This window comes from Gracilinanus agilis, chromosome 1 (assembly GCF_016433145.1).
Source record: "Gracilinanus agilis isolate LMUSP501 chromosome 1, AgileGrace, whole genome shotgun sequence".
NCBI classification, from domain to species: Eukaryota; Metazoa; Chordata; class Mammalia; order Didelphimorphia; family Didelphidae; genus Gracilinanus; species Gracilinanus agilis.
Window position 1 is genome coordinate 78,110,223 of NC_058130.1, and position 21,316 is coordinate 78,131,538.

The 21,316-nt window shown below is 34.8% G+C and overlaps 1 protein-coding gene across 1 annotated transcript in view; it reads left to right on the top strand.

Moving 5' to 3' along the window:
* Positions 1-21,316, top strand: part of LOC123230741 (zona pellucida binding protein) — a 95,265-nt gene that overhangs the window by 333 nt on the left and 73,616 nt on the right. Inside the window, exons 2-3 of the mRNA XM_044656899.1 lie at positions 10,772-10,858; positions 17,225-17,350. Coding sequence (XP_044512834.1) covers positions 10,772-10,858; positions 17,225-17,350 — 213 coding nt within the window. The remainder of the gene's footprint in view (positions 1-10,771; positions 10,859-17,224; positions 17,351-21,316) is intronic.

The following is a 21,316-nucleotide window of genomic DNA, read 5'->3' on the forward strand; positions in this document are numbered from 1 at the left end:
GAACAATTAAAGTTCTGTTGAAAGGTAGTGTGGGGCTAGAGAATGTGTGAGGGACCTGGAGTGTATGTCCCTGTAGTTCGAATCCTCCCAGCTCCATATCTATCTTGACTACTTAGAGCTCAATTTTCTCATTTTTAAAAAGAGACTATTTTGACCTAGATGGCCTCTGAAGTTTATTCTGCCTTATAAGTTTGTCATCTTATGTGTAACAGAGTTACTAAATGTATACCCTTTGTAAACCTTAAAGGGCTCTAAAAATGTGAGTTGTTTTTGCAAATTCCAGTATTTTGCTTAATTTAAAAAAATAATCATTACCAATAAAATAATGTTTTTTAAGAGGAAAATTAAGCTGCTCTTTTATTTTTTTCTTTTTTTTCAAAAGTTACTTAAGCTCTCAGAGAGAGTTAGATTTGATTGGTTGCTAAGATCTCTTTCAACTCTAAATCTATCATTTTATGAGAATACCATTTTCTTATGCATACTAAAATTTTGGGTTAAACGTTAATAGTGCTAATACTTAATTGAAAGGGTAGCTAGGAGGCATAGAGTGCCAGACATGGAGTCATCAAAATCTATTTGAATGTTTCATCAGATTCTTTCTAGTGTATGTAACATGTAGGCAAGTCACTGGGACCTATCTGGGCCTGGGTTTTATCATTTGTGAAATGAGGGGCTTGGACTTGATTTCTAAGTTCCCTTCCAGCTTTAAATCTGTGATCCTATAATGTTTTATAAAACTTTCCCAAAGTAGATTTCTACATTTTTATCCATCTCGTGTATAACAACCCAGCTATCTTATTGTTGGAATTTATGTTCTTTTGAACATATATTGATTATTCAGTCACTCCTACAGCTAGATTTCACTTAGAAGTTTAACTGTCATCTCCTATGGATTCAAATGCCTTCTCTTGAGGTGATTCTTACATCCATATATCTAGCACTAATCATTCTCCTGAATGCTGATTATGGCTGTCTTCTGTATATCTCCTACTAGATGTATCTTAAACTTAATCCTTCCAAAATGGGACTCATAATTTCTTGTGTACTCAAAATATGCCAGTCTTCCAAATTTTCCTATTTTCATGAGGGTAATAGCAAGAAACTCAGTTTTATAACCTTGGAATCCTTCTTTCTTTTTTAAAAAACCCTTACCTTCCATTTTGGAATCAATACTGTGGATTGGTTCCAAGGCAGAAGACTTGTAAGAGGTAGGTAATGGAGGTTAAGTGACCTACTCAGGGTCATTCAACTAGGAAGTATCTGAGGTCAAATTTGAACCCAGAACCTCCAGTCTCTGGCTTTCAGTCCACTTAGCCTCCACCAGTTTGGAGTCTTTATTCTTACTGATCTCCTATAAGATCATTTTGCCAAATCTTGTCAGCTGTTTACCTCTATATCTCTTACAACTGTTCTGTCTCTTTCTTTCTATTTGCATGTCTACTAATTGCAGTTCAGGCCCTCATCACCTTGTTGCTACAATTCTATAATATCTTCTTACATGGTTTCTCAGCTTCTGATCTCTCTTTTCCCAACCATTTTCTACTTAGTTTCCAAAATAATATTTGCTAAGTGATTATTACTTGTTAAGAAGTTGACTTATCATTGCTTGCTGGGTAAAATACAAACTCATTACCTTGACTTGTAAGATTCTCCATGTTCTTGTTCCTGCTACTTTTCAGGCTTATTTTGTATAGTAACTCTTCAGTACCAATACATTTCTGCCAAACTCTACTACTAAATGTTTCCTGAGCTTGATAGTCTATCAATCATTTGGGGGCATTTGCACAAGCCTATTAAAACCAGATCCTTTTCCCACATCTTCATCTCCACAAATCCTTGTCTTTCTTCAAGGATCAACTTAGGTACCACCTTCTTATCCCTTGTGCCACTAGTTGTGGTAGTAGCTCCTTTCCTCCCACAATTTCCTTGTACATACTTATGTGATCATATTTTGTGTCCCCCAGTAGAATGTAAAACTCTTGGGGACAGAGATTCTTGTTTTTACCATTGTATTCCTAGTGCCTAGAACAGATCAAAACTTTGAATAAATGTTTGTTGAATTTACTTCTCACTCTAAATTTGGGAAGGAAGAAGAGATTTGAGACTAGAATTTTCTAGGTTTAATTTACTTTCTTTGCTATTCAGTTCTTAAGTTATATTCTTAAACTTTGCCCATATGTAGCTATTTTTGTTTAATAAAATGTTATGTTTAACATTATTTGTCACCTTGTTACCTTAAAAAACATTAATGATACGAGAGCTCCATCTGTAGGTTTAAGGTGTATACAGCAGGAGTTTTGTTGACAAAATATTTGTGTTTTGGTGAACTTGACTCTCACTTTAAACTCTTAAATTGATGCCTTTCTATTAGTTGGAATCATCTCTCCAGTTTCTTTCTAAGATGGAAAATAACCCAAATAATTTAGAAATACTTATTGTATATTTCAGTAAATAAAGCTGACTAGCAAATCATAGAAAGAGGTTTAAATTTAAATGCTTTGCTTTTTAACTCAAAAGGTATCCTCTAACTGAGAAGACTCTATCTGTATTATTCCTTATTGTCTTATTTTGTTTTTAGACAAATTTTTACAAAAAAGACTACAAAAGCATATTACTAAAATACTTTTGTTGTTATGTTCAATCATTTTCAATTGTGTCTGACTCTTTTTGTCCCCATATGGAGTTTTCTTGGCAGAGATTCTGGATTGGTTTGTCATTTCCTTCTCTATCTCATTTTACAGATGAGAAAATTGAAGAAAACAGGGTTAAGTGACTTGCCCAGGGTCACACAGCTAGTGTCTGAGGCCAGAATTGAAGTCGGGAAGACCATTCTTCCTTACTCCAGCCCTGGCATTCTACTGCTCTACCACTAAAATGCGTCTGAGGAGTTTATTTAAAATAGAAACATTGGTTAAGGTGAGAAAAGTAGTCATCTGGTAGAAGTGTAGATTCAGAATGGTTAGATAGAAAAAATAAACTAATATAATAGGTGCTCCCATATCCTTATGAACCAAAGTTAGACAAAAATCCATTGGTGGCTCTTCCACTATTAGTACCAAAACCATCGATCTTTCTTGACTACATATTAGTATTATTTGTATAATTTCTTCATCACCAGGTCAACATATTCATAAATGGCTTTCTTTGGACTTCCTTATTCTTTAAATGGCACCACCATTAACTTAGTTACCTATATTCAAAACCTCTTTGTATTTTTGTTTCCCTTACTTCTCATTTCCAAACATAAGTTACTAAGTTACTAAGACTTATTGCTTATAAATGCAGATTCTCCATATTTATGTGGTGTACACAGAATGGACAGCATCCTAATTGATTATCCTACCTACTGTCCATTCTTCACACTATTTTATGGTCTTTATATTTTCCTCAGCACTTAGTACAGTACATTGACATATCCTTTAAACATTTTTTTATATTCCTACTGTCATCAGATGGCCCTAGGTTGGGGGAAATAAAGAGTTAAAATATGATATAATGATAGTCTTCATGGTCTTTCAGGTCTTATGAATTAAATCTTTAGGAAACAAACAGTTATTGAAGTGTTTTTGGCAGTGGGTTCAATGATGGGGAGTATTTTTTATTAGACTTGGCTACTGCTCTTATACTCTCTATAAATTAGATAGAGAAATGAAGCTCTATATAAGATACAAAAAGCAATAAATAGACAACACAGACTTTGGAATAATACATTTATGTAGCCCTTAGAAGTTTTAAAAGTATTTAACATATAGCATCATAGTTTACCTTGACAATAATAGTAATAGCTAGCATTTATATGGCACTTTAAGGTTTGCATGCCTTATCGCACTTGATCCTCACAAGGACCCTGTGATGCAGATGCTATTATTATTCCCATATTATAGATGAGGAAACTAAGGTAGAGAAGTTAAACAAATTGCTCAGTCACACAGTAAGTAAGGGAGGATTTGGACTCGGGTCTTGAAGACTCAAAGTTGGTATTAATAAACATTATTTTCCCCATTGAGGAAACTGAAGCTAATAAAAGACCGATAAAAATGTAGCTGACATTATTTTGCACATTTAGGTTTCCAAAATATTTTAACATCTCATTTGATCTTCACAATCCTATGAGGTAGTTACTACAGATACTGTTTTCTCCACTTGGGAAACTGAATTTTAGAGCAGATAAGTAACTTTCCAGGGTCACACAGATAGTGTCAAGGGACTTCAACCCAAATTTTCATGATTCCAGGCTTAGCATTCAATTCACTACACCACATATTTAAAAAGAATTGTTTGGGTATAATTAAACCTTTGGGGGTTGTTGGATAGATTTTGGTTGGGCTGAGAAGACATGATGGGAAGTAATTTATTTTTGGAAGAAAGCTAGCAGACTCTTCTAGGCATGGGAAGTAGCTTTGCAAAGAGTTGGATTCTAGAAAAGGAATAATATATAGGTTTGTCTAACCAGATTAGAGTGCTTGAGTGAAAATGATTATGAATCAGAAGATGATTGCTCTTAGGCAAGATGGGGAAAGGACTTAGACTGGAATGAATTTGTACTAGGTGTTATTAATAGTATGGGCTTGATAAATGTTTATTGAATTCATCATCATCATTTTTGTTGCTATTATTTTAAAATGAATTTTATTGCTGTCTTTTGTTTTTATATCTCAGTCATTTATGGATATTCTTTCCCCCTCACATTCATAATTGAACCTCCCTTCTAACAAAGAAAAACAGCTAAGCAAAATCAACCTCTTTGCCAGGAGTTGTAAGTTGTTTCATTATGTGTTGAATTTGTGTTTAAATTGATATCTTGGGTATTAGAAATTATAGAAACATTTTGAGAAGGGATGTGACCAAATCTTTATATTTTATGAGTGTCAATTAATATACTCTTTTTGTCGTATCAAGATGACCTTGCATTTTTCAGGTGTGGAGTTTCAGTTATTTTCTAGTAGTGAGATAGATGTATTCAATTTACTAAACATTTACTAAGCACCTATGCTGTACCAAGTCCTGTGCCAAATAATGGGGGTAAAAAGACAAAAGAACCCATCTCCTTTCTCCTGGGAACTTTTATTCTGGGTGTGTGTGGAGAGCAAGAGGATATTGTCTGTGTTGAGAAAAGAAAGGGTGAAAGAAGAGAGGAGACAAATTGCATTAAGAATATTTGAGGAGATAGGGAGCACAGCACTAGAGGAATAATAATGGAGGAAGGTGGTATTGGAACCTAGCCTTGAAGGAAGATAAAGTATCTAAATAGCAATGAAGAATATATACATTCCCTGCATTTGGGATTAACCTTTTCAAATGCAAAGGTGGTGAGGGCTGTCAGGTGTCTAATTTGCTTAAAGCATAGCTTAAGAGTAATGTAGAACAATTGAGGTAAATTGGACTCCAGTTGTGAAAGCTCTTGAAAGGCAATATGAGGAATTTATATTTTAATCCTAAAGTTTCTAGGGAACCATTAAAGGATTTTGCGTAAGAAAGTGACATAATCAAGGCTTTGCCTTAGTAGATGATTTTGGCAGCTATCTGGAGGATGAGGGGAGGGACTCAAGCCAAAGGATACCAAGTGGGAGATCATTATAGTCCATATATATATAGATCTGGGGCTTCAAGGCACCTTAGGCATCTGGTCCAGCCTCCTCATTTTGAAGTTAAGGAAACTGAAGATTCTGACTTGTTCAAGGTCTCACATAAGTAAAGCATCAGAAGTGGGATTTGAACCTAGTCCTTGTGACTCCAAGGCTAATGCTGGTTATACTATTCGTGAATTAGGATCATGTCAGTGGAAATGAAGAGAAGAGAGGACAGATGTGAGAAATGTTTTGGAGGTGGAATTGATATGAATTTGCTACTGATTGGATGTTGATTGTGAGGGAAGGAATATGAATCTTGGAGATAGGGAGGATAATGAAGCTCTCATACAGGGTTTTTGGGGAAATGTTGACTTTAAATTTTGAACATGTCAGGTTTGTTGAGGCCATTGATTTATTTTGGCTAAAAATTAAAATAATTAGGGAGTAGTCAAGAATTGGTGTAGGTCCAAGGACATAAAATCTGATAATAATGATGATGACTTAATCTGTAAGGGCTGTTCTTTTCTCTACCAAAGTTTTGTTTGGGGAAAGATTGGTGACTGGTTTTTCAGAAAATAGAATAGCGAGAAAGAGAAAAAAAAAAAAGAAAATGAACAATAACTAGTTATTGCCAAGAGATATGAATTGAAGGGGGCATTGAAAACATAACTGAATTCCATTTAAGGGGTAGCAAGAAGAGAGGTATACTAAATATGTCTCATGTTCAAATGCTGCATGTAAGCGAAAATCATTCCTCATATCTTTTAATTAGAGCTATCTAGATAGAGTACTTAGGAATATCTAGATTTCCTTTCACTTCCTATGAGGCTTTGAAAGACCATGATGGAAAGAGGCTTGTAGAACATTAGATGGGACATTCAAGTGGAAGAGATTACCTCATTGGAATTGTTCATGAAGGAGATTAATGCTGAATTATTTATGCAGAGGTGAAAATTAAACATCTTCTAAAGAATTAGCTCATAGAGTGTAGAATATAGAAAAAAATCTAGAACAGAGCTTAAAGAAAACTCATATTTGAGCATAGATGGGTTTGAGGCCTTCGGTTACCCTTCACCTGGTTTAGCTTGTCTGCCAACATGGTTTTACCATGGTGTGGTAGCTATCTGTGCCATAGCTTCTTGGAGTCACCGAGGTCAGCTGGGTGACAGGAAGACACCAAAGGCAGAAGAGCAGCCCTGAGAAGGGCCTAGTAAGCCTGCACTCCAAGAAGTGTTCATCCTCCCTGAACACCCCATACACTCCAGGGAGAGGGGATGGAAGAAGCCAGGGCCCTGACTGTGGACTTCCTAAGAGTGAACAGTTAAAGGAATGAGACATGTAGGACTTTAGTTCAAGGTGATGGCAAGGCTGATGGAAGACTTATTTGGAAGAGTGAAGACAAGAGAATATAGTTCTGGGGAAGAAGCCATTAGATTAAAGATGAAGAGAGTAGGAATGATCGAGAGCGCAAGGTTTCAAAGAAGGTGGGAAGGGTTTGAGCCTTCCAACGGGTGAAAAGTCTCTGTTTCTGCTCATGTTAGAGCAAAGGAGGTGAAGAATGGAAGAGGTTGTGAAGTGTGGATTAAAGGATATATAATTTTGAATGGTTGGAGGGGGTGTTCAGTAGGAACAGAGATCATCTTCTGCGGAAAGAGAGAACTAGAGCCTTAGAGGACCTGAGAAGGTTTGGAACAGTAAAGCTGTTACAGGAAATGTGATAGAGAGTTACTGAAAAGATGAATAGGAGGGGCTTGCTATACTTCAGTGTGGGTGAGGTTAATGGTAACTTGTGAGTGGATCCAAATGCTAACCAGTAGCATCTCACAGTTTGGGAGGAGAATTGGTGAAGGCAGAAAATGGAAATCATGGGGGATTGGCAAGATATAAACAATGAAATGACAAAGATGCAGTGAATCAAAGGGTAGGACAGTATCTGCTTGAAGGAGATAGCTAGATTCAGTCTGGAATTAGGTGAGACCAGAACAAGAAAGGATAGAGTGAGTGGAAGATGTCAGAAAAACAGAGCTAAGGAAGAGACAGAAGAATAGGAAATTGTGATCAGAGAGAATTTCAGAATTAAAGAATTTGGGGGTAGAATAATTTGGGTGATGGTGAGATTGAGACTGACCACACCTTTGGTGATGGAAGCCAAGATAGAGGTGAGCTAGTATTCCTGGGAATTAAGGAGGTTGATAAAACCAGAGGCCTTGATGTTCAGAGGGTCATGAATGTGAATACTGAGATCTTTAAGGATGATGGCAGGAGTCTGAGAAGAGACTGTGGGAGACTAGACTATAGAGTGTATAGGACCTTAGCCTTGAGTTCAGAAAGCTAAGCATTTGAATTCTGACTCAGATACAAGGTGTGTGAGCCTAAGCAAGGCATTTAGCCTTTCTGTGCCTTATTTCCTCATAGGTAAAGTGAAGAGTTTGAATTAGGTGGCTTCTAAGGTCTCTTCTTGCTCTAAAACCATGATGGCGAACCTATGGCACACCTGCCAAAGATGGCATGCAAATATCTCTCATTGGGCACATGCAGGCCCCTGGCTAGGCTTGACTGGGAGGCTGGACCAGCCCCCAAATGCAGGAGCTGGGCCATTCTAGCCTCTCATCACTGTTGCAGGGGCTGAGAGCCCATCAGTCCACCTATATCCTTCCCAACCCCTCCTCCCCCCCCCCACAGGCTCAGGCCACTCCCCTCAGATTGGTGATTGATTCTACCCACCAATCACCAGGCAAAAGGTACAAAGTCCTTTTAGTCTTTGTGGACACCCTAACTGGATGAATAGAACAGGTAACAGGCCTGCTTTTGTAAGAAAGATTTGATTGGGTCCAGGCCCCCCTGATTGCACTGACCCTAATTTAAAAAAAAACCCTGAGCAAATCTAGGGCTTAGCCCTATTCACCAAGCCCTAAGGGAATATGCTAAACACATCCTCCCAGATTCTTCAAAGGAGAATGGAGAGGAAGTCCCACACCCAGCCCAAACTGAGGGATCCAACCAGCTAACACCTTAATGGGAGGCTCCCCATCCTATCCACCCCCATGTCTAAAACTGGAAGGGCAGAATACAAGGACTCATGTCTCTCACATTAAACCCTTTATTCCCCCAGAAACAGGTGGTTGAAGTGGAGGTGGGGACACCTGTAAGTGGAAGAATTCAAATATCTCTTTCACAGCAGATAAAAACCTCTGCAGGACACTTTGGAATAAGTAGTCCCCTCCCTCTCTCTCTTTGTTATCTTAATCCCTGTTGCTTTAACTCTTAACTCCCAGACCCCATGACTATTCCTCTCCTTACATTCTAGGTGTTTTCTTGGGTTTTGAACTATGTGCACCCAACTACCTGGGCAGATAACTCCCTAATTTAACTGGGGAAGCTGTAGCTAAACTGGTCCCTCCAAGTGTTGGGTATGCATGAAATGTCCACAAATCAAAGAAAATCCTCCCCCCTAAAGCTCCTGGTCTCAGGGCCTCAGAGGCCTATCAAATGCCTAAGGCTTCCAGGAAATTCCATCTACTATGTTCTAGCTGCCCCTCTGTGGGATATCTTAGAGAAGGCCCCTGCTTTCTCATAGGGCTGCCTTTCTCTCTTCCTGAATCCCCCCAGGCCCAGCACCAGGGAATGATGCTCATTCAGCATGGACACTTTCATCAAGACCCCCTCTGGTATAAGTGCTTTGATAAGGGTTTGGGTCACTCTCCTTTTCCTTTTAATATGACTCATGCACTGCGGAGAAATTGCACCTGGAACCAGTCACCTGCAGGAAGGGAATGGCGAGGTATTGCTCTAATTGTACACACTGGTATCCTAACATAACATAGGCCATAGGTGGCCCTCAGGGGGTGAAGCAGGCACTCTGGGGGAGGGTGGGTGGGGCATGGCATGAGGTCCCTAAAAAGTTCCACAAGATTCCCCATTAGTAGTAATAGGAGAGAAGGATGGAACAGCCATAGACTAATTTGATTAGAAATCTGGTTTCTGTGGCAATGGTTTCATTTGTGTGGAGCACCCATAATTGATCTGAATCGGGAATGAGAGGTTCAGTGGCTACTAAGTTTACTTGGGGAAGAAGGGCTGAGCTGTCATTCTGATTTATCTATGCACATACATGCTCTTTGATTCAACACACACACATTTGCAAAACAACTAGTTATGAAGATTTTAGCAGAAATAGAAATTCATGGAATTACCCTCAATTTATGTCTTCTTGCTCTCTTCTCCATTCCTCAGCCCTTATCTATTTGTTGGTAAACTGGGTTCTCTGCCAAATGATATTTGACACTACACTTGGAGATTTATGCAAATTCAACTGATATAGCACTTGTTGGGAGGAATGGAAGTGAAAAAGAGTCTCTGAAACTCTTTGGTGTCTACAATCAGAGAAATAATTCCTTTTCATAGACATTTAAAAATACATATTTCTTTGTTTTTGTAATCCCTAGTGCCTAGTACAGTGCATCGAACATAGTAAATACTTTATAAATGTTGATTTTTTAAAAAATATAGTGATTCCAGATTTTTTCAAGTTGTAATAACCTGTATTTTTGAGAATTGATATATGTTTATTTTAAAATCTTCACCTTATTTTGGGGAACTTCAGCAAATAGTTAGATAGCACAGTACGTAGAGTGCTGATCTTGGATTCAGGAAAACCTAAATTCAAATCCAGCCTTGGACATTTTTCATTGTATGACCCTGGGTAAGTCATTTAATTTCCCTCATCTTCACTTTCCTCATCTGTAAGATGGAAGTAATAGTAGCTCTTTCACAAGGCTATTGTGAAAATAAATCGATATATTTGTAAAGTCCTTTGCAGAACTTGAAGCACTATCTAAATGCTAACTTAATATTATTTCTTAAAAAATTACTAACCCCATCTATTATATTCACCTATAAAAATTCTCTTTTTAAGGTTTTTCTATATGGGCAGAGGGAAACTACTTTAAAAGGAGTTTATTTAAATCCCTGAGGAATCTAAGTTTCCATCTAAGATGTTATAAGGTAATTAGTCAGCCTGATGTAGAGGGAAAGACACTATTTCTCTGAACATTTGATAATGTCTTCTTAACACAAACACTACTAGTTTCAGTGCTACTTTGCAATTTAACAACTGATATAAAATATACTAATAATTTAATTTAGACAACTTGATCTATCTTTTCTACTCTCACCTAAATCACTGTGAATTTCTTTTGAAGTTGGATATCCCTATTCTGAACGGTCCTCAAGACAGACCACTGGGAATACAGACATAGTGAAAGTAGTAGGATCAACAGACACTCCAGGTATTCATAAATTAAATAATAAATAATCTATGCTTTTGAGAAAGTAATATGAATATGTATTATTAAAGACTTTTAGCCTTTGATATTAGAAGGTAGTGATGACTCTTCAAGTTGTCAGGATTATTTTTACCATATGGTGGAGTACATTCAAGTTCAACCTTACTTGCTATATGTACGTATGTGTAGCATCTGGGCAATTAATCCTTTCTCAAAGTTAATTTGAGCACTTAAGGGTCATATATAATACTATAAACTCTATTACAATGTATATAATACAACTATATTACATTATAAAATACAATACAATTATATTACAGTGTTACTTAAATCATTAGACTGTACAGCTAATATATTACATGGACACATACTTCAGCTCCTGTATAAAAATTAGGGATATATTTAATCTCACATTTGAATTAATCTAGCAAATTGCAAATGATAAAAGTTTTACTTAGATATCCACAGAATTTAATTTTAATGAGATTAAGAAAACTAGTGGGAACAACTTTTAAATTTATTTACATATGCTATTTTTTTTGTTAAAAGTAGGCTTCCATTGAAATAATGAATGTTTATTCATTATGAATAATGAAATAATGAAAGTTTAAGTTAATAAATGTTTCCAACCATTTGTGGTTCTTCAAACTTCTTTTTGTGTGATATAACAGATTGATTAAATTACTTGGACTCTGATTTTTGTCAAAATATTTGGTATCTTTTTTTCTTTCTGCCTTTTCAAGCTTCATATTAATACTGTACTACTTTGACTTTTTCCCTGACTTTAATCTCCTGGGTTTTCCAAGGTATAGATTCTTATTGTTCAGTACTTCAAATTTCTTAGATGTCTTAAAGTTAAGAGAGATTGCTACTATATTGGTTAACAGAATCACTATCAAAAAAAATGTTTTGAAGGGTTAGAATTATGGCTTGAATCGAGTAAGATGAAATTTCATAGAGACAAATGTGGTTTGACACATGCATTCAAAAGAGCAGCTTCCCAGGTACATAATAGGGGAGGCATGGCTAGTCATTAGTTCATCTGATAAAGGTCAGAGATTTTTAGTGGGTTTCAAGAGAGAAGAGGGTTTGACATCACAGCCAAAAAATATAATTATATATGTGAGAGTTTGAGTTTCCAAAATCATGTGGGTGATAGCATAACTCTTCTCTTCCTAGGACAAATAATATTTGGAATATTGTTTAGTTCTGGAGGATGACTAGAGGAGAACAGATAGTTTGTGAAAAATCTTAAGATCATGCCAAAGGAAGATTGGTTGAAGGAACTGTAGATGTTAAATCTAGAGAAGTTGCTTTTTTTGTGCATGTGGTGAGTGGGTAGGGAAGAGGCAATGTTTATTTTAATGCTTGTAATTTCAAAGAAACATTAGACCTAATCTCAGACAACCAAACTAGGAGCACTAGGTAGAAGTTATAGTCACACAATTGGGCTTAATATAAGGAAAACATTTTAATAAATAGTGCCGTTCCATGGTGGAATGACCATAGGAGGTAGCCAGTTTCTCTTTTCTTGAGATTTTTAAGCAAAGCCTGATTAATCACTCATTGGGTATTTTGTAGAAAGTGTTCTTATCCAAGTTGAGGTTGGGTTAGATGGCTCCAGAAGTCCCTTCATTTCTTGTGCTGCTCTAAAGAAACTTTAGAAATCATCTAATTCAACTTCCTTATTTTTACAGTTGGTGAAACTGAAGCTTAATAGGGGTTGTTTGACTTGCCACAGATCACAACTAGAAATCTCTTATTTTTGTAGTTCCTTTTGAAGCTTTGTTTTAAGCTCTAGCAAAATACATGTATATATGTGAATTAATATTTTTTACTTGTTTAAATATTTTTGCTTCTTAAATATGGAACACAATATATGGCATGTTGCCAATAGGTATGAATAGCAGCTTACATTATGCATATTTGTTGGGGGAGGAAACTTTTGACTTCAACCCTGTTTTTGTCTCATATTGACCTATTTTGTTCTTCTGGTTTTGACACTTTACTATTGAGGCAAGAGATTCTTAGGAGTAATTATCTATGATATCTCTGTATTTCTGCTGATGTATGTTATGTGTGTTTGCATGTTTATGCATATATGTATGCAAGGCCACTTCCTGGTACAGGCTAGTAAGCATCTAAATGAAAAACTACTGGCAACCTATGATTTTTTTTCTTGGAGACTCAAGGGAATGATTTATTCTTTTTTATTTAATATTTTATTTTTTCTCAATTAACAATAAAAATAATTTTTAACATTTTTAAAATGAGTTCCAAATTCTCTTCTCCCCTTCTTTTTTCCCCTTTCCCTTTTCTGAGACATTAATATATATTTTACATGTGCAACCATGTAAAGCATTTTTCCGTATTAGTCACTTTGTGGAAAAGATCTTGAACAAAAAAAGGAGAGTAAAATATATTTTGGTCTGCATTCAGACTCTATCAGTTCTTTCTTTGGAGATGGATGGCATTTTTCATCATGAGTCTTTGTGTTCATCTTGGATGACTATTGCTAAGAAGATTTAGGTCATTCACACTTGTCTATCAAACAATATTGCTCTTATTATGTACATTGTTCTTCTGGTTCTGCTTATTTCACTTTGCATCAGTTCATTTGAGTACAAGTTTTTCTAAGATCATCCTATGTATAATTTCTTATACTACAATAGTATCTATTACAGTAGTTTATGTTGTTAGTGTTTATTATTGTTAGCCTTAACTGATGGACATTCCCTCAATTTTCAAGTCTTTACTACCACAAAAAAGAACTCCTATAAATATTTTTGTACAAATAGGTCCATTTCTCCTGTTTTGGATCTCTTTGGGACACAGATCTAGTAGTGGTATTGCTGGATTAAAGAAAGGGTAAGCACAGTTTTAGAGCCCTTTTGCCATACTTTCAAATTTTTCCCTAGAGTGATTAGATCAGATCACAATTTTATCATCAGTGTCCCAATTTTTCCATATCCCCTCCAACATTTATCATTTCCCTTTTCTGTTATATTGACCAATCTGATAGCTATGAAGTGGTATCTCAGAGCAGTTTTTATTTGCATTTCTCTAATTAAGAGTGATTTAGAGCATTTTTTCATATGACTGTAGATAGTTTAGATTTCTTCATCTGAAAATTGCCTATTCATATCCTTTGACCATTTAAATAGGAGAATGCATTATATTTTTATAAATTTGGCTCAGTTCTTTACATATTTGAGAAATGAGAGCTTTATCAAAGATACTTCCTATAAAATTTCCACCCCTGCCCCCACTTTCTACTTTCCTTCTAATTTTGGTTGCATTGGTTTTGTTTGTAAAAAATATTTAAAATTTAAATTGGTCAAAAGTATCAAATTTGTATCCTATAATGCTCTCTATCTCTTGTTTGGTCCTAAATTCTTTTGTTATCCATAGATATGTCAGGCAAACTATTCCATGCTCTCTAAATTTGCTTATGCTATCACTCTTTATATCTAAGCCAAGTACCCATGTTGACTTATCTTGTTATATAGTTTGAGATTTTGCCTATCTCTAGGCCCCACCTCACCATTTCCAAGCTTTCAAAACAGTTTTTGTCAAATAGTGAGTTTTTGTACCCAAAACTTGGATCTTTTGACTTATCAGAAACTGAATATATTGTTATATATTGTGCATCTAATCTACTCTACCAATCTACCATTCTATTTCTTAGACAGTACTAGACTATTTTGATGATTACTGCTTTATAATGCAGTTTGAGATCTGGTATTACTAAGCTATTGTCCTTCAAATTTTTTTCATTGATTCCCTTGATATTCTTGACCTTTAGCTCTTCAAGATGAATTTTATTATCTTTTTTTCTAGCTTTATAAAATATTCTTTTGGGCAGTTTGGGCAATATGCTACTGAATAAGTAGAGTAGAATTGTAATCTTTATCACATGACTTGGCCTGCCCACAAGCAATTAGTATTTTCTAGTTGTTTAGATCTGACTTTATTTTGTGAAAAGTGTTTTGTAATTGTGTTCATTTAGTCCTGGGTTTATCTTGGCGGGTAGACTCCTAAGTATTTTATATTATCTATAGTTAACTAAAATGGAATTTTTTTTATCTCTTGTTGCAGGGATTTGTTGATAATATGTAGAAATGCTGATGATTTACATGGATTTATTTTATATCCTGCAACTTTGCTGAAGTTGTTAATTATTTCAGCTAATATTCTAGTTTACTCTCTAGGATTCTCTAAGTGTACCATCATATCATCTGCAAAGAGTGATAGTTTAGTTTCCTCACTGCCCATTCTAATTCCTTCAATTTATTTTTCTCCTCTTATTGCTATAGGTAGCATTTCTAGAACAATGTTAAATAATAGTGGTGATAATGTGCATTCTTGCTTCTCTCCTGATCTTATTGGGAAGGCTTCTAGCTTGTTCCCATTACAGATTGTGCTTGCTGATGGTTTTAGAGGAATACTACTTATCATTTTAAGGAAAGATCCATTTATTCCTATGTTATCTATCTTTTAAAAAATATAAATGGGTATTATATTTTGTCAAAAGCTTTTCCTTCATCTGTTGATATAATTAATTGATTTCTGTTGGTTTTGTTATTGATAGGATCAGTTATGCTGATACTTTTCCTAATATTGAACCAATTCTATATTCTTAGTACAAATCCCACTTGGTCATAGTGAATGATCCTTGTTATATATTGCTGTAATTTCCTTGCTAGGGTTTTGTTTACATTTTTTGCATCAATATTCATTAGGGAAATTGGTCTATGGTTTTCTTTCTTTGTTTTTGCTCTTGGTTTAGGTATATACCATTAGCATCATATATTTATGTCATAAAAGGAATTTGGTAGGACTCCTCCTGGCCCTATTTTCCCAAATAGTTTATATAGTATTGGGATTAATTGTTCTTTTAATGTTTAGTAGAATTCACTTGTGAATCCATCTGGCCCTGGGAATTTTTTCTTGGAGAGTTCATTGATGGCTTGGTCGATTGTGATTCTTAACATTAATGTGTATTTCTGGCATGAGGAATCTACAGTTAGAACAGAGGTTAGACACATTGCTTCTAAAATGTTGATTGTTCCTTTGGGTTAAATGGTTGAAAAAAATCATGTAAAAACACTTCAAAGAGGTCGATATATGTTCCATAGAGGAAAGTAATATCCTTGAAACTTTCTGAAGAGGCAACCCGAAGATAAATTTAATCAGATTGTGTTATGTAGGAAGCAATAGGGTATGAGGGAAAGAGGATTGTCCTGGGAAATAAAAGTTAGTAAGTCAGTCAACCACTGAGCACTAGGGATGAGAAGAAAGAAAAACTTTGTTCTTTCCCTAGAGGTGTTCATATTTCAATAAGGGATGTTAACTTGTAATTACTATGTATGTATAAGTATGTATCTGCTGCTTATTACCCTGTTTTTATGTGACTTTGGGCAAGCCATTTAAATTTTTGAATCTAACTTCAAAATGAGAAGGTTATACAAATGATCTCTAATATTCGTTGTTCACAATTAAACATGGAGGGAGAAAGACTATATCTCTTCTGTCCAAGGACATTGTTAACTGTTTAACCTTAGGCAAATTAATCAGATTCTCTTAACCTTGGTTTCCTCATATATAAAATGAGAAGATTAGCCTACAGGACAATATAATCTCAAAGGGTCCAACCAACTCTCAATCTATAATCTTATGTTCTGATGAATAGGAAAATCATCTATGATCCTTAAAAATGACAGATTATTTCTAAATTCTCTTCAGCTCATAAATAATCCAATTGTACAAGTTGGAAATAATCCTTCTTTGATAACTAAGGAAGCAAAGTGCCTTTGTGGGCACTACTATTTGGCTATATGTTTTCTCACAATTTGATTTTTTATTACTTTATATAGAAAATTAAGCTACACAGATGCCTTTGTTACCTATGAATGTTTTTTATTTGCTTTTCAGTACCATGAATTCCCTTCAGTTTATAAATAGTATTTAGAAATGGAATAATAGAACAAAGTTTAGACAGCAATCTGTGTTGTAATTTCTAATTAAAGAAATTCTCTTTTAAAAAACCATGAGTTATGGTAGGTAAGTAAAATTATTTTTGAATAATAGACAAATTTATTAGAAACATTGAAGGAAATTAGTGGAAAAAGGAAAAAAAACTTTCTACTTAGTTAAATTATTTTTTCTAAATTCATAAGCCAAAACTAAATCATATTTTTCTCTTCCTAGAAATAAGGGCAATTATTATGGAATTAAAGTAACTTTAAAAGACTACAAGAGCTAACACCTTTATTTTTATGGGGGAAGTTTTATAATGCTAATATATGTAGTATGGAAAAATTAATTAATGTAGAAATGTAATCGACATTCTTGAATATTATATTTCAGTTAAAATTTATGTCATGGTGAATCACGTCAGTCCTCATTTACTATGTATAAACAAAAGGCTGCGCAATTTAGAGTTGATAGACCCAGTTTTCCACTGGATTGGACCAAGTGGTAAAACCATCTCAGGTAAGATTTTGTAGTTTTTATTTTAATCACTGGGAGTCATACTTAATGTGCTCAGTAGGGAAGGTTATAGTATGTGCCTCATAAATGAATTTATCCCTTAGCTTCATGTTTTCATTTAATTTTGGTATGAGGTTTTAAAGAATTTTAGAGTATAGGATTTTAGTGACTATTTTCTAAGGAAGATGAATTTGAAGTAAGGAAATGCCGACAGAGCATAAATCACTGAGCCATTTGAGAGAGTTAATGACCTTTAAATATTCCAAAGGAAATTCTTTCCATATTGATTGAAATATGCAGTTTATTTATCTAGCTAAGATTATTTTGTGACCTCATTTTTTGACAATTTTACATATTTTGAGAAGCAGATTTGATCTTTGGTGTCTAAAGAAAATGTAAATATGTATTTAGAAATATTCATAATATTTAGAAATATATTTAGAAAATTCATTCTAAATATCAATATATTTAGAAATATTCATAAATATAGAATCTTATCTTACTTGAATAGGCACATCCAGTAAAGCTGTTAGAGAATCAATTCATAATCACTTATTCTAAAAATATTTTAGCGAATGAGATTTTGGATATAACATACTATTATATTTGTCCTTTTAATTTTTATTATTCACTGAATTATAGTATTCAGTATAATATACAGTATTTCTAAGTATTAAAATTATGCTTTTAAGAATTAATTCCCCACCACATTGATTATATATTAATACCTAGAAGTTCATTTGATTAAGCAGCTCTCTTCTGTGTCCTTGTTCCATTTGCCATCCTTTTATGTTTTATATCTTCAGTCTCTTTTTCTCTGATAACTCCTTCCCTACTGTTTAAAAACATATTCAGATCTTCTATCTCCAAATGTTTTTCTTTTGATCTTATTATTTTCTCAAATTATCATCCTTTCTTTTTTTTCTTTCACTATCAAACTTTTCAAAAGGATAATTTATGCTTGCTGCCTCAACTGTGTCATCTATGCATCCTCAATTTCTTGCAGTCCAATCTTAATTTTATCCTTAACATTTTATTATGGTTTCTCCAAGATAGCAGATACCCTCTTTACTGTTAAAGCTTGTAACTTTTTTCAGTCCTCCTATTTGACCTTCAGTCTGTAATACTGCTGCCTCACCTTTTCCTTGATACTCTCCCTTTTTCTGACTTCTAAATTGGTCCATTTCCTTCCATCTTCTACCTCATAGACATTAAATATGGATTAAATGACGATCTGCTTTTTTAAAACATTTATTGATATTTATTTTTTAGAAAAGTTAACATGGTTACATAATTCATGCTCTTATTTTCCCCTTCACCTCCCTACTTCCCTCCCCCCCATGTCTGATGAGTATTTCCACTGGTTTTAACATGTGTCATTGATCAAGACCTATTTCCAAATTGTTGATAGTTGCATTGGTGTGATAGTTTTGAGTCTACATCCCAAATCATGTCTGCCTCAACCCATGTGGTCAAACAGTTGTTTTTCTTCTGTTTCCACTCCTATAGTTCTTCCTCTGAATGTGGGTAGCAATCTTTTCCATAAATCCCTCAGAATTGTCCTGGGTCATTGCATTGCTGCTAGTACAGAAGTCCATTACATTCTATTTTACCACAGTGTATTGGTCTCTGTGTACAATGTTCTTCTGGCTCTGCTCCTTTCACTCTGCATCAATTCCTGGAGGTCTTTCCAGTTCACATGGAATTCCTCTGGTTTATTATTCCTTTGAGCACAATAATATTCCATCACCAGCATATACCACAATTTGTTCAGTCATTCCCCAATTGAAGGGCATACCCTCATTTTCCAGTTTTTTGCCACCACAAAAAGCACAGCTATAAATATTTTCATACAAGTCTGTTTATCTATGATCTCTTTGGGGTACAATCCCAACAAAGGTATGGCTGGATCAAAGGGCAGGCATTCTTTTATAGCCCTTTGAGCATAGTTCCAAATTGCCATCCAGAAAGGTTGGATCAGTTCACAATTCCACCAACAGTGCATTAATGTCCCAGTTTTGCCACATCCCCTCCAGCATTCATTACTATCCCCTTCTTTCATTTTAGCCAATCTGCTAGGTGTGAGGTGATACCTCAGAGTTGTTTTAATTTGCATTTCTCTAATTATTAGAGATTTAGAGCACTTTCTCATGTGCTTATTGATACTTTAGATTTCTTTATCTGAAAATTGCCTGTTCATGTCTCTTGCTCATTTATCAATTGGGGAATGGCTGGATTTTTTATACAATTGGTTTAACTCCTTGTATATTTGAGTAATTAGACCCCTGTCAGAGTTTTTGTTATAAAGATTTTTTCCCAATTTGTTGTTTCCCTTCTGATTTTGGCTGCATTGTTTTTGTTTGTACAAAAGCTTTTTAGTTTGATATAATCAAAATAATTTATTTTACATTTTGTAATTTTCTCTAACTCTTGCTTGGTTTTAAAATCTTTCCTTTCCAAGAGATCTGACAAGTAAACTATTCTATGTTCACTTAACTTATTTATAGTTTCTCTCTTTATATTCAAGTCATTCACCCATTCTGAATTTATCTTGGTGTAGAGTGTGAGATGTTGATCTAAACCTATTCTCTCCCATATTGTTTTCCAAATTTCCCAGCAGTTTTTGTCAAAGAGTGGATTTTTGTCCCCAAAGTTGGGCTCTTTGGGTTTATCATACACTGTCTTGCTGATGTCACTTACCCCAAGTCTATTCCACTGATCCTCCCTTCTGTCTCTTAGCCAGTACCATACCGTTTTGATGACCACTGTTTTATAGTATAGTTTAATATCTGGTACTGCTAGGCCCCCTTCCTTCACATTTTTTTTTCATTATTTCCCTTGATATTCTTGATCTTTTGTTATTCCAGATGAACTTTGTTATAGTTTTTCCTAATTCAGTAAAAAAGTTTTTTTCGTAGTTTGATAGGTATGGCGCTAAACAGTTAAATTAATTTGGGTAGAATTGTCATTTTTATTATGTTAGCTTGTCCTACCCATGAGCAATCAATATTTTTCCAATTGTTTAGATCTAGTTTTAATTGTTTGGAAAGTGTTTGGTAGTTGTTTTTGTATAATTCCTGTGTTTGTTTTGGTAGATAGATTCCTAAGTATTTTATATTGTCTAGGGTGATTTTGAATGGTGTTTCTCTTTCTACTTCTTGCTGCTCTAGTGTGTTGGAAATGTATAGAAATGCTGATGATTTATGTGCATTTATTTTGTATCCTGCAACTTTGCTAAAGTTGTTGATTATTTCTACAAGCTTCTTAGTTGATTCTCTAGGATTTTTTTAAGTAGACCATCATATCATCTGCAAAGAGTGATAGCTTAGTCTCCTCTTGGAATATGATATTCAGAAAGGCAAGAGAACTGGGTCTACAACCAAGGATCACCTACCCATCAAAACTAACCTTATACTTCCAAGGGAATGTTTGGGCATTCAGCAAGATAGAAGATTTCCAAGTATTTGCACAGAAAAGACCAGGACTAACTGGAAAGTTCGATATCCAACCACAAAAATCAAGAGAAACATGAAAAGGTAAATAAGAAACAGAGGGGAAAGAAAGAAAACTTGTATTTTTTAAATTTGCCCCTTTAAGGGCTTCAATATGATCTAATTATTGGTATTCCTATGTGGAGAAATGTTATGTATAATTCTATTTAAGGAACTCTATTCACTGTTATAGTATTCACTATTATAGTAATTAGAAGAATTATTCATAGGGAGAGTTTGGAATACTAAATGGTCTAAGATGATATGGGGGTGGGAAAGGGGGAGGTGAATAGTAGAGGACACCAAGAGAAACTTGAATGAATAAGAAAAATAGGATATTCTATTACACTCAAAGAGGGCATGGGAAGGGGAAGGGATGAATACTATTATAAGAAGGAGAGGAAGAGAGCATTAAGAGGTAATATTTAAACCTTACTCTCAGTGTAATTAACCCTGAGAGGGAAGAGTAGCTTTATCC